Below are 14,178 nucleotides of genomic sequence, written 5' to 3'. Positions count from 1 at the left end.
GTGTCAACAATTGTCTGAAGAATTTTTTGCTTTTACTGAAACGTTGTCCTTAGTGCTTTTTTAAATATTCATCCACACAATGTCTTTAAAAAATGTTTTATTTTTAAATCTTAAGCGTTTATATTTCAATTTGTTAAAATGTTTACTCACATGTTCTCCATTTTAATGTCCTTTTTTCCCTTTCATAGCTGATTACGTAAAGAAGCAATACTTGGGCGAATGTTTGCAGATTGTCAACAGAGAATTCACTGAGAAAATTAACAGTTAGGTGAGTCATTTTCAAAATATTAATAATACATGTCTCACGATTTTTCCTGTATCTTAAATACGGAAAATGAAAAGTTGTTTTAGTTAACGTGTATGGCAACACCGTGTAGACTAGCCTCTACAATATTTTATCTTGTAGAAGAGTTGTCTAAAAAATTCAAGTACCAAAACATAAACTAAATATTTTTGCGAGAGCTATTCCATTCCGACAAACGAGCCGAAAATTTAGGTTTAAGTATTCCTTTAAGTACAACACCGGCACCATTTAAAAAGCCAGTGTTTACGCACATTGTGTCCAAGTGTATTGCTTGAGCAAATTCAGTGACATTCCATTCTTTCAGTAAAATATGTGTAGCATTAGTGTTGCCCTTTCTGAAGATCTAGCAGTCACTTTTGGCGCTTCAAAGATATTAACACAATCTCCAGATAAAAGTATGGGTAATTAATAAAATTTTCTACAGCTAAAGATTTTACGGAGCAGTTCACTGGTCCAATCTACCACTGGAGGGAAATTTGGTTTGAATTCACCCTTTATTGATTCTGCATACTCCTTCCAATATTTTTGAAGTGTTACTAAAGAGTACTTTCGAAACCGGAAGACAAACTGGATTGTGACTGAGTTGCTGTTAGTGGCACAATTAGAATTGCTTCATGATCGGTTTTTTTTATTTCGGTCTAAGGCACCGGGCACCTATGGTATGAATAGCAATTTCTTAACTTAGTGTAACTGACTTTAGTTTTGATACTTCTTTGAAAGTAAACTTCTGCAACAAAATAATGTCCATGATTTTTATTAAGTGAGGAAGATGATTATGTATATTTATGGAATATACGACTTAGGATACTTTATCCAAAATTCTCAATAAAAAAAACACAAACTGTTTTCCAGTCCTGAATAATGAAAACAACTTTGTAATTTATCTTAAAAAATAATTTAAAAGCCGCTTTTCTTAAAATGTGTTTTTTATTTTTTAATTATGTGCGTGATAACTTGAAAACTAAAACATATTTCATGCAGTTTTGCTGAACATGTGCTGTTCAGCTCCGACAAGTTGAGCTATGGCTTTGAACAAGTCCATTTCTTTCAAGGGAGAGAAATCAGTAAGAAGAGGCATCGTTGAGCGTGGAAGGGCTACCATTGCAACCCTTCTATTGGCGAGAAAATCCTGTACCGCTTGTTAATAGTTTGGTATAGTAATTTTGTTCACTAAATGGGCAATACACCTGCCAACTAAATCCGCAAGTTCTTAAGCCGTTTTTTTCTCGCCCCTCTTTCAAGTAATGGAATCGTTGAATCGGTCGGGCAGCGGAGCTCAACTTGACAGAGGCTGACAGTATACTGCTTGGTTTACAAAGTGAGCCACAAGGGGGAAATGACCGACCGAGACTCGGAGTCTTGGAATTAGAACTTCGATTCTCTCTACTCTTTTACGACAAAATCAGTTAATTCAGACTCCGTAGCCTTGATCTCTACTGTAACATAATGACATGATGTATTTTTCTAATCTAAGCAACGGGAAATAGCGAAATTCGGAGCCCTATATATTTTAACAGGAAGAACTGTGCAGACTTCTTTTTTCATCATGAATTTATTTAGGTGGTATTTTTATTTTTTAATTATTTTTTGGCAACAAGGGGAAAATAAAATCAAAGGCCTTTCTTTTTACCCGAAATATATTTCTTTATTTGTTTTGATGAGCATTTTAAATTTTGATTCTATTTTAATTAAACGTGAGTAAGGATCTTTCGTAGGAAAAAATATTAGCTGGTAGAACGCATGTCAATGCAACAAGGGGCGTAACGTGGTCTCAGATTTTTCTTGTGAATTTAACATATGTCAAAATTCATAAATTAAGAAATATGTTTTTTCTTTTGACCAAAACAAATTCCTGATCCGAGATACAAGCCACCAAAGATAAACAGTCCTGTCATGATTTCGCACTTGGGATTTTCGTCAAAATTTTTGAAGTATATTATCTTGCACAATAGAACATATTTTGTCGTGGTTTGTTTTATGTGAAAGGATTTTTTTTTTAATTTTGTTTAAAAAACCATTTGCAACATTTTGAAATATGTGCTTTAGTTTTTTTACGCAGTCTTAGAAAAAAAAGTCGAAAAAATCAAATAATTTAAAATGTAAATTTTTTTTTACAGTTTATTAGTACCACTGAGCACTCCATGAAAATGACAGCTTCCACTTTTTTGCTAAACAGATTTTAGAGGCATTTGAATAAATGAGTGTTTTAAAGGAACTCTTTACGTAATGACAGACCTGAAAATTCAAAAACAAATTTCGCAACAAGTGGCTAGAGAACTTTTAAGTTATGTTGCGAAATTTTAATTTTGAGTCTTTACTTAATATAGGAGTTTTATTTATGAAAACAAGAACGCAGCTTCTGTTTTATGTGATTTGCATATCAGGTTTAACTGCAGATTCTTGCTCAGGCTTGTAACTGTTTATGTTGTGTTTTTAATAAATGTTCATAAAATACAACATGGGGCCATCGTACTTGAACTTACGAGCATAGAACAAATTAATTTGTTTAAGTTTAAGCAATAGAGTCGTCCATAAAACAACCAAGAAGCTGAAACTTAGGTGGAAATTTGGCCGAAGAATGGTGCAGGTTTCGTCAGAACTTTGAAATTTTTCTGAAAGCCGCAGGCTATGCTGAGAAAAAAGTGACGATATTCAAGTCGCAATATTGCTGAATTGCGTTGGTGAGGAAGCAGTGGAATTGTTCAATACATTTCAGCTTACTGACGTCCAACAAAGTAAATATGAAGATGTTTTAGCTGCCTTCGAGAATTATGCAAACCCAAGACGGATCATTGTAGTGGACAGATACATTTTCAATTGTCGTAAACAAGAACGTGATGAGAAATGTGAGGTATTTATAACAGATTTACGAAAATTAATCAAGCATTGTGAATATGGAACTTTAGCGGACAGTATATTACGCGACCATATTGTTTTGGGAATAACTGGTAGAAGCATTCAGGAAAGATTGCTGCGAGAAACTGATTTATCCCTGCAAAAAGCCATAGAGATATGCAGAGCTGCAGAACTGAGCAAGCAGCAGTCTGATAGTATACAACGGAAAGAAGAAATTAATCTCCTATTTAGAAAAGACTACAGAAAAAGAAGGAAGAAATACGAAATTTCAATCCTCGGTGCCTTGCGAAATAAACGAATCGGCAAAATCTGACTTGTTGCGTAAAAAGAGTGACTCTAGTTATTTGTGCAAGAAATGTGGCAGGCGACCTTCAAAAGGACAGTGCTTTGCGTAAGGGAAACAGTGCAATTTATGTAAGGGACTAAATCATTTCGCGATATGCTGTAAATATAATTCAAAAGCTGTGAATTCGATTCAAGAGAATTTCATTGTTGATGTTGTTTTTAATGATGGTGCTCGTAATTCATGTTGGATGCATAAAATAGAAGTAGGAAATAAAAGTTTGATATGTAAGTTAGATACAGGTTCTAGTGTAAACGTTATCCAAAATAATGGTTTTTAATTCCTTGAATTGTACTAATTATGTTAGACCTACTAATTTAATGTTGGAGGCATTTGGTGGAAGTCAAATTAAGCCAATAGGTCATTTTAAGTTAGAATGTAAAGTAGGAAATATCGTTAAATGATTAGAGTTCGTTATTGTGAATTGTGAACGAAGTTCTTTAACGATACTTGGGGTGTCCGGCTGTGAGGAATTCGGTTTTGTTAAAAGACAAGAAGAGTTCCAGAATCAGTTAAGTTAAAGCTAAAAGATAAGTTAAATATGCTTGAAAAAGATGGTGTAATAAGTAAAGTTAAAAATCCAGATGGTTGGATAAATAATTTAGTAACTGTCGAAAAACCAGACGGTACTATTTTAGGGTTTGTTTAGATCCTCAAGACTTAAATAAAGTAATAAAATGAGAATATCATTTAATACCGACTGTTGGATGAATGTTGCACCTAAGTTGTGCAACAAAACTGTTTATAGTGTACTTGATTTAAAAGATGGGTTTTATCAAATAAAACTTGATAGCGCATCTAGTAAACTTTGTCAGTTTAGTACTCCATTTGTTTGTGTTTATAAATTTAATCGATTACCTTTCGGGATTTCCGTAGTCCCCGAGCTGTTTCAAAATTGTAATAAAATTAACTTTGGTGACATTCCTGGTGTATTAATATATTTTGATGATTTGTTAATTTATGCGGAAAATGACAAAACATGAGATTTTAAATAGTTATTGAAAGAGCTAGAAAGTTAAATATCAAATTTAATAAAAATAAATTGCAATTTAGAGTAATTAAGGTTAAGTACCTTAGACATGTGTTTAATAAGTTTGGTATGAAACCTGATCCCGACCAGGTAAAAGCCGTATTGAATTTGCAAATACCCACTAATAAAGAGTTACAGCGAATTTTAGGTATGACTAATTACGCAACAAAATGTATTCCTAATATGTCTAAAACTATTGCGCCTTTAAAAGAATGATTAAAAACAGATAGGTATGTTGCAACGGTAAAATAGTTTGAACTGTAAGTACTTGATTTGGTTTGTGTATATAGTGTTAATGTTTAAATTCTGAAAAAGGAAGGTGCTTTACGTGGTTAGCATATCAGGTTTAACTGCAGACTCTTGCTCAGGCTTGTGACTGTTTATGTTGTGCTTTTAATAAACGTTCATAAAATACAACAGCTTCCAGCCGATTCGTTGCATTTCCCCACGCAACCTTTCAGCGTAGCGACGGAAGAATCATAAAACGCTATGCCATCTTGTTCTCACTAAATTCAATGCCCTGGATAAAATGGCGACTCAAAATGAAAGTTTCGCTATATGTCAGAGTTAAAAGTGTTTTCTTTCCACTTGCTGCGGGAAAAAAAATTGAATTTTTAGGTCTGCCTTCACGTAAAAATTAGTTAAAAACCCCCATTCTTTCAAATGCCTTTAAAATCTGTTAAACGAAGATGTGGAAGCTCTGCTTTTCAGGGGACGTAGTGCTCACTGGTACTAATAAACTGTAAAAATGTATTTTTAAATATTTCAAAATGTTGCATATGTTTTTAAACAAGAAAAAATATCCTTTTAAATAAAACAAACAGCAACAAAATATGTTCCACCGTTCTTGAGGTAATGGACTTTAAAATTTTGACGAAAATGCCAAGTGAAAAATCATGACAGGACCGCAATCTTTGGAGGCCTATATCTCGGCCCAAGGATTTTCTTGGGCGAAAAAACATTTTTAAATTTTTTTATGAATTTTAACGTATGTTAAATTCAAAAAATCAGAGACCATGTTACGCCTCTTGCTGAATTAACATGGATTCTGCCAGCTGCCTTGTTTAAGAAGACCACTACTGAACTTGTTCGCTTATTCATTTTTTACGTATGTTCGTCTATCATCATGGGCGAAGCATATTTTGTTTTGTAGAAATCAACTTAAAATATTAAAGGTGTGTTAACCTAATTGGCAGTGTTAGCTGTTTAGAGAATACTGATTCGATACTAAAAGGTTGTTGGTATATGAGAAAGTAGGTTCCTTTAGTTCTGGATGGATTTTCTTATTTTATGTGAAAAATATACCTAACCTTTATTTTGCTTTGATATAATCCTTTAATTTTTCTATGTTCCTTCATTTATTTGATATAGATTCGCATGTAAGCCTTGCAAGGTATTTTGCTGTTTCGGTCAAATCTGTTTCTAGGCAAGACTGTTACTATGCTACTGCTAACGAATTTGACTGTTCGCCATATATCTTAAAGGCAATTGTTTTTTATTCGAAATCAAACAACCATCAAGTTTTGAATTAGTATGCTCCTTGTTAAAAGAATACACCACGCAGACGAGGGTTCTGAGTTTCGTTTTTTAAACTAAATTGTGCATCTAATATCAATAGAATGTCTAGTAACTGACTTGAAAAATTGACCCACAAATTTTATAACCTTTCACAGAAAGTGCAAAAAAAGCAAAAGTGCCTAATTGATCATACCTTCAAATATCAATGACATATTAAATGAGCAATTATTTTACTTTTAAGTAGTATATTTAATATAAATTATTCCTGTTTTCTGATTTTTTAATTTTTGAAAATACCCCAGGTGCCCGCATTGTTGATTTAGAAGCCGACAAAAAGGAGAAGGACGCCCGCTTGATGAGCCTTGAAGGGGAAAACATGACCCTTCAAAACGAAAATAAAGAAATGAAAAAGGACATGAAGGAGATAAAAAGGAGGAACACCGTCCTGGAGAAAAAAGTGAAGAAGTCCGACCAAAGTAATACTTCTGAAAGCTATTTCTCTAATTTTTTGTATTGTATTTAATTGTGTACAATATTTTATGCTTTAATTAAAATGGTGTTCTTTAATATTAAGAAACCAATGCAAAATTTTGGCCACTTTCCCAAAAGAGTATCAGTTCGTACAAACAGCGGCAGAAATTCCGTTCTCTTTTCGCCAAAAAAGTTATAATAAATGAGAATATTTCCTTCTGTAGCATCATATTTGGAAAGAAAAAGCCGAGATTTATTTAAATGAATAATTTTACAGCTAATCAAAAGTTTTCGGAGCTTTGCCTACTTTTAGCAAGTTGGTAGTTATTCTCCGTGCTGACGTTTACGTCGATTTGTTTTCCAAATTTTTCACAAGTCCTTTGATGCTCAGGAATTTACATAGGGTAGTTTTCGTTCCGTCATGTGGAGGGAAGGCGCATAGGTGGGCTGCGACACAATTTTCACAAATTCCCTTATCTGGAGGTAGAGTACTTGAATATTTAACATTATCTGAGGCAGTGAGCTGCAAAGGGATGCAAGTGCCAAAATAATAAAAAAATGGAGATAACCAATCGAAATGGTAGGTGAACCTGTCTTGAGGCAAGAGAAAGTACTAGTGATCCTGGTTGGTGCTGCTATACAGCCTGGTTTAGAAAAATTCAATGAAAGCCTACCTTGGGCCGTAGCTTTAAATGAGTTTTACTCAAAAGTTGAAAATGTCCACTTACATCCCTTTGCTTCTCACTGCATCATGCTCATCGGAAGCACTAATTTTTCTACTGAAGATGGCATCCGTTCGAAATGTTTAAGTTGAAAAAATCCATATAAATAAATAGAGAACATATTAAGTGTGTGTATGTTTCCTATATAAATCCACAGTTTAAGTCGGATCTCAACCAAATTTAGCAGAAATGTACTTGAGTACCAGAGAAGGAACGTACGGGATTTTTTCAAACGCCAAAATAGAACCGAACCGTTCGAATTTTAATTTTAAAGCCCGAAAATGGCATTAAATGGCTCTTTCTGGCCGAAATAGTTATCCGATCAGTTAAATTTTGGCGCCATTCGAAACCTCGCGAAAAACACCCATAGCGTTCCTTCATTTCTTTCGAATAAAAAAAAGCTGTAAAATCACTGGGAAATTCAAAAGCTTTTTAAAGCACTTTTAAGCCTAATGGAACTCCATTTTCATATCGGAAAACTATCGTGCGCGAACTCATTTTAAATTAGCTTTCAGAAAGTTGCCCCATTTTTTCTCGGCTGTCATTAATTATAATTTTGTTTCAATCTAAAAATTTCTCCTTTTATTTAGCGATTTATCTTCCTTTTTTTAGGATTTTAGTTGTATTTACGGACGGTTGCGTTTAATTTGTTCGGGAATTTTTGATTTGCCGTTTTCTTTGAGGATGATTATTTTGACGGAAAATGTTACAGTATTATTTTTCTCAAACTGAAGCATGATTGATCAACATATGTAAATTGACAACTTTTATTTTCGAGGTAGACCGTGCAAAGCCGGGCGATGCAGCTAGTAAATAAATTACGAGTTATAAGCTGTTTAGTTCCTTGTTTGAAGGCTTTTATCAACCCATTTCAATATTTAGTATATCATCTCAACTCCATGTCGATGGCTGAAATTGCGTAGATCATTTCTGCTTTTCGTCTGACTGTCAAGCGGCGTCTCCAGCCAAATCTTAGAGTAACATTTTCCCCAATTCATAAGTGCTTTTAAAATGTTTTGTGCTTTAAACGGTATAATAGCTTATTCCTATTTGCAAGTACATTAATATTTCCTAAGCGACCTTTTGTTTCTTTGTTCTCGCTTTTTTAGAAACAAGTTTTGTGCGGCAGGCAATAAATTTTTTCCAGAATATTTTTATCTCTGCTTCATTTCCGCAAGTTAGGTAAATGTTTCAGGGCTACGGTAACGTAGTCGCTCGACAAGGTTGGAAAATAATATATGGACTTGGAACTTGAATGCAATGGAACTTTAAATGACTTACCTTTTTTTAATGGAACTTTAATGCAATTTAATAGCTTTTTTATTTATTTGCGCTAATTGGACAAGTATTATCCAATCGACCAGAAATCTCGTCAAATGTTTTGCAAAAATATTTTAATGACTGAAGCACTTAAAAGTTTTTCCAACTGTCTGTTTTTGAAGCAAATGACTGCAAGAAATTGTTTCTCGGGTTTCCCGGTCAGATCTTGCACTAACTGATCATTTTGCACAATTTCGGTCTCCAAATTTTTACTATTTACCTCCGAAAAATTTCGGATGAAAACTTTTAGCATGAGTTTATGACCACCAAAAGCATCTTAGCATTTGGAGACAATCTCTTTGGCAAAAATTAGTGACAAACCATTTTTCAGAGACGGGGAACATTATCCGAGATATCCCAAAACGATTATCACTAACTTGGTAACATTTGAAATCGCACCAAGAAGTCACAAAAAAGTGTCTGGAAATAAATAACGCAAGTATAAAATGATTACGAGCGGCTACCTTTTTTTGCTAGTTTGTAGTTCAATAGCCATACAGAGGAGGTTTTAGACGTTATATTCAAAAGAAAAAAAAGTTCGAAGTTTTTTAAACAAGTGTAACATAAATAAAGGAAGTTGGAGTTGATACTTTTTTCCGTTCTTGTGTATATAATTCATCCAATTGATTCTATGAATTATAAGGCATTAATAAGCACTCGCGTAACACTGGGTAATAAGTTAAATATATCTGGCGGCTGGTCGTTAATAAAATATGAACCAATTACATAAACAGTGACGATTTGTTAAATACAGTTCACGTTTATTGCTGTTACGAACTTAAATTATAAAGAACTAAGTTGCTTCTCACTGTTTGGGACACTTTTGTCGCCACATGTGCATGTCACGGGTTGAAAAAAATTAGCATACCTTTGCTTACTTATTGCCTCTCCACGATCCGTCACTTAAACTTTCTCTCCCACGTACTAATTCTCTGAATTCTTACAGTAATAACCAGGGAGCTACACGATTAATGTAAGAATGAAAATTTAAATAGGTAGCAATTGAAAACGCATATTCAGCTAGATATATTTTCGATGCAAAAATTACTTGCCCTTGGGCTCCCGTTACCGAGGGAAAAAGTCTTGAATATCTGCAGAGCTGCTAAAAAAGCGAGATTCGGCGAGAAATTGAAAGCACCAAGCTTCACCGTCTGCATGTGGCAGAGCATCCATCTGCAAAGCGCATAAAAGATGTCTTTTAATGCTCATCGAAACTCGCTCAATTTGGAAGCTTTTCTTAAACTTTCGACAGCCTTTGAGTTCATGTTTCAACTATGGGGACACGCGGGAAAAAAATTCATACGTCCAGAAACATGTTTTACTATGTGCTTTTAATTGTTCCTCAGTTATTTCTTTTCATCATTACACTATCGCATGGTTTCGTGATAAACACTCCTCCGAAACCAGCTTCCATTGGTTGATGACTATGTGACGTAAAAAAGTTTGCAGTTGGTGTAAACAGTTTTCTTCTATGACTGCATTGTACCGCAAGCAGCAGAAGACATTGTTTGTATGCAACTGTCTTCTCCACCATGGTACACCAAAACCTACTCTTTCGATGAGAGGACTTCTGACAAGAAGAAAAATTAAACTAGCTGCAGTTAAAATATAATTTTTTAACGATTTCAACCTGATTGTAACAACTGAAGAACACCATAAATATTTTAAATCTTCCTCTGTGTTTACGGATAACTTTTCAATACATTTCATTTCTTAATTAGAAGACAGAAAACTGACTACTCACAAAAACTTTGTAAGGTACATTATAAATTGCATGCGAACAGAGTATTTTTATTCAAGCATTTCTGATTTTTTTTCGCCTCCCGTGCATAGAATTGACAGCCCATAATTTTTTTAAACGTACCTTAGGTACAGAGATGGAGAACGGGTTTAGCTTTTGTTTTAAAATCTAGTAAAATTCAAATACAAGTATTAATATTAGCACTACTAGTTTTAGAATAACTAAAACATAACTAATGAAATCGAGAAAAAATTTTAATTGCAGCTTTTACAAAATGGTACAGAGCCGTATGCAAGGGGGAATAGGACTCTTGGGGTTACCCCCCCCCCCGAAAATTTCGGTTTGACATTTAAATGTTCATTTATATTTAAAGATTTCCAAAGAAAATCAAATGTCTTTCATATGTATATTAATTGCATTAAACGCTTTCATAATAGATACCCCGACAACTTGAACATTTGCACGAATAGCGCAAAGCTCCACATGAAAGTGTTTCAATCCTCTCCGAAATTATTTTTTGGTTATGGCCCTGCAATGGCACATCTTGATTTTATCTGTTTTATAACTAAAACTTCATTTTGGAAAAAAAGGAATTGTGATTTGAAAATCTGCTTTTTAAAACTTCGAATTGATAGTTCCAACTTATCTCAATACCCCTGGTGAAGAAACATAATCCTGCAATGGTAAAAGTAATTATTCAATACATTTGTTAACTGTTAATGCAAATAGTTTTCATCTTGAATATTTATCAAGAAAAGTTGAAAATATAGGTAAAACTATGACTTTATATTTAAGCATATTTTTCTTATTGCAGCTATTGAGTCCCTTAAATCTCTATGGACTTCAAAATTCGGGGCAAGTAAGTAACGTCCTTGTTTATAGCATTTGTATTATAACGTGTCAAAAAAAAAAAAAAAAAAAAAAAAAAAACAGAATAGTAAAGGGTTTTTATTATAACTTTAACTTTGCTAGTGAATAGAATGGCAGAAACTAAGTTCCCAGAATATCATATGTTTTCAAAAATAAGTGTCAAAATTAAAAATTGTCATAAGCTAGGGTGGAGGTATGAACTACCATTTCTCTACCTAATGTTAAAAAAGCGAACTGAAATTGGTGTGCTTGAAATTGGATATTTTTTCAAAGCTCCGTAAGTCTTTTGGTAGACAGGCACCCTGCATTTATTTGGGAGATTATTTTGTACGTTGGTGAATCTTCTAATTTAATTTAGTTGACGGAAATTTTTCAAATTTTAATGGAGTTTAAAATCTTGTATGATGGCATTTTTAAAAACTTAGCTGTGTATTGGATGGACTGTTTTTAAGGGGGGTCTGTTTCTCAGGAATACATTAAATTGAAAATCAAGATCCTTGCTGCCCTATTACGTACATTATTTTTTGATACATGACGTTTTTCGTTGATTGTCTTACTTTAACAATTCTAACAAATAAGTAAAGAAATAAAAAATAAATTGAAAGATACCGATATAAAAATATCTACTTTTGGGTAAAATTTTTCTCTTATGAACTACTTCATGCGAAAAGATGGTGAAACACACCGAATATCCAAAGAAACTCGATTTTTGACTGAAACTAGTGGCATATTCCCAGTGGAAATTAACATTTCAGGAAGAAAATTAATTGTAGTTGTCACTTTCACAATAATTTGTTTAAGGAGATTCGGGACACAAATCGTCAAATTATGCATTTTTTTTCATCATTTAAAAACTTCTGTTTTTTTCTGCTTGAAAGGACGTTTGAATTCAGTTTCTATCTTATATAAAACAAGAGTTATTATTTCTTTTTAATGCATTTAACTGATATTATATTTAATTTTGAAATTTAAAACGCGTTTTTCTCCATAATGCAATTTTGCCCGATTTTATACATTCAAACTCGCATAAGTCATGAACTGATAAAGTAATGAAATTTGGAGCGTATCATCAAACATTTTATTTGAACTTTTATTCGGCGAATTTGAAAAGAAAAGTTTACTGCAAAAAACGTGGTTTTTTTTGAAAAAGTATCTTCATATTTTTCGAAATTTTTACTTCAAATAGTCTATATTTTTAATTGAATTGTGTATTTTTTTAAATTGCGGAATAAAAATTAAAGCTTAGATATTTGTGCATAATGTTTTGAAAAAAGTAAAATTTGACCAAGAATATTTTGAATTGTAGCAATTTAAGACTAGCTATTAAATAGATGGTGAATCAGTGCAAAAGATTTCAAAACTCCTAACTATTTAATAAAATTTTTTCAAAATGTGTCACGTAACCTTTTTAAAGGAGTTATTTTAACCAGTTTGTATCCAAATGTTCCAGAGAAAGAGATTTATTAGGGAAAGAAAAGTAAATGTTAGTGGAAAATGTAGAGATAGTCAACCTTACGCATTTTCTTTGGCGAATTATAACTTCAAATCTTTAAGAAAGTTCGCCATCAACAAATTCACGCAAAATATTTAAGATTTTTTTTCATCGTTTCATTAGACCATACACCGAGTGGCAATCTTCGACATGATAGGTTAAGTGCGCTCAAAGTTTTGACACGATATTTTATTTACCACAGAAGTCATAATGTAGTTCCAACTTTTTCAGTTCCTGATGCAGATGGCAGCGAAAACCAGTCTCCTGTTCCATCTAACTCGCAGTCACTGGCCCAGCTCTCACCTGTGGCTTCTCCTGTGGCGTCTCCTGCCAACCCACAGGACCCACTGCAAGCTCAAGGGCAGTCACCCAGAAGATCTCCGCGTTCACGCCAAGCACCCTCCAGGTTAAGCTACGACTCGTCCGTCTCAAGTGCTAAAATAAAGAGGAAAAGTCCTAGCAAAAAATTTTGGAACCAATACAAGAAATTAATCGCAAAAGGGGAAAAACTTTCCGCTCAGTGCATCAAAACCGGGAATGAACTGGGAGCAGAAACAGAGAAAGCAAAGCGGTATTACAACGCAAAAGTGAGACGCGCTCATTCTATTTCATCTTCAGGAAGCAGTTCATCCTCCTCTCCATCTACGTCAAGAAGGCCACCAACATCTTCTCCTCGTCAAACTCCTTCTCCAAAATCTCCCCGGTCAACTTCTTCACCCAAGTCCACCAGCCGCGCCTCACCAAAAGATCCGGCCCGCCGAAAAAAACCCTCTTCCGCAAGCTCATCGTTCCAAAATTTTTCATCATTTCAAGCATCCCCGATTAATGACTCTGTATCTGCTCAAAGTTCTCCTCCACAAAGCCCCATCGCCTCTCCTGCACAATCATCCTTTTTGTTGCCCGGTGCTGCACGTGCTGTGCGTGTTACAGGTCCAAGGTGGTCATCTGTTCAAAGGAGGCTATCTTTCTCCAACACGGATGCTGCCGCTGCCCGTAAGTCGGTTCGCTTTTCTTGGTTTTATCATTTTTAACAAGTGAAGTGTAAATGTTCAAAATGTTTTTTGCACAATTTTGGTAACATATTTAAGAAATTGAGTGAGGTTGTCAATCAGTGTTTTAATACCATAATATTTGATTCAATTCATTATATTTCAATCAAGGTAATATTTTTTTTTTTACAAAAAATGCGTTTCACAAGTAAAATAACAGGAAAGAAATTACAAACAGAAGTATATTTCACCCTGTCTATTTGAAAATTCCTGATTGAGTAGATGGGAGTGAAGGCTATAACAATAGCCTGACTAGCTCCCACCACTCAGAAAAGAAATTAAGAAATATAGGGAAACGAGCATGCAACGCTTTTTCTCCCGAAAGACAAAGCTTATCTTCCGTAATGGACTCTTTAATCGGTATGGGCGCTGTAATCAGATGAGCGCTTTCGGCTACTTCCCTTAAGGCGCACAATGAAGCTAGAGTTGATTACGACTTTTGCCACTACGGAATTTTCAGCT

General features: G+C 34.1%; 1 protein-coding gene across 1 annotated transcript; it reads left to right on the top strand.

Annotated features, from left to right (window-relative positions):
- Positions 1 to 701: 701 nt before the first annotated feature.
- Positions 702 to 13,660, top strand: LOC129233586 (serine/arginine repetitive matrix protein 1-like; the record flags this gene model as incomplete). Its single annotated transcript, XM_054867596.1, has 4 exons — positions 702 to 705; positions 6,354 to 6,527; positions 11,120 to 11,164; positions 12,911 to 13,660. Coding segments are annotated over exons 1-4 (973 nt in total), but the record flags the coding sequence as incomplete, so codon positions are not given.
- Between the last annotated feature and the right edge of the window lie 518 nt (positions 13,661 to 14,178).

This window comes from Uloborus diversus, unplaced genomic scaffold (assembly GCF_026930045.1).
Source record: "Uloborus diversus isolate 005 unplaced genomic scaffold, Udiv.v.3.1 scaffold_551, whole genome shotgun sequence".
NCBI classification, from domain to species: domain Eukaryota; kingdom Metazoa; phylum Arthropoda; class Arachnida; order Araneae; family Uloboridae; genus Uloborus; species Uloborus diversus.
Note: the sequence above shows the minus strand (reverse complement) of the source record. Positions and strands in the feature narration are given on the sequence as shown.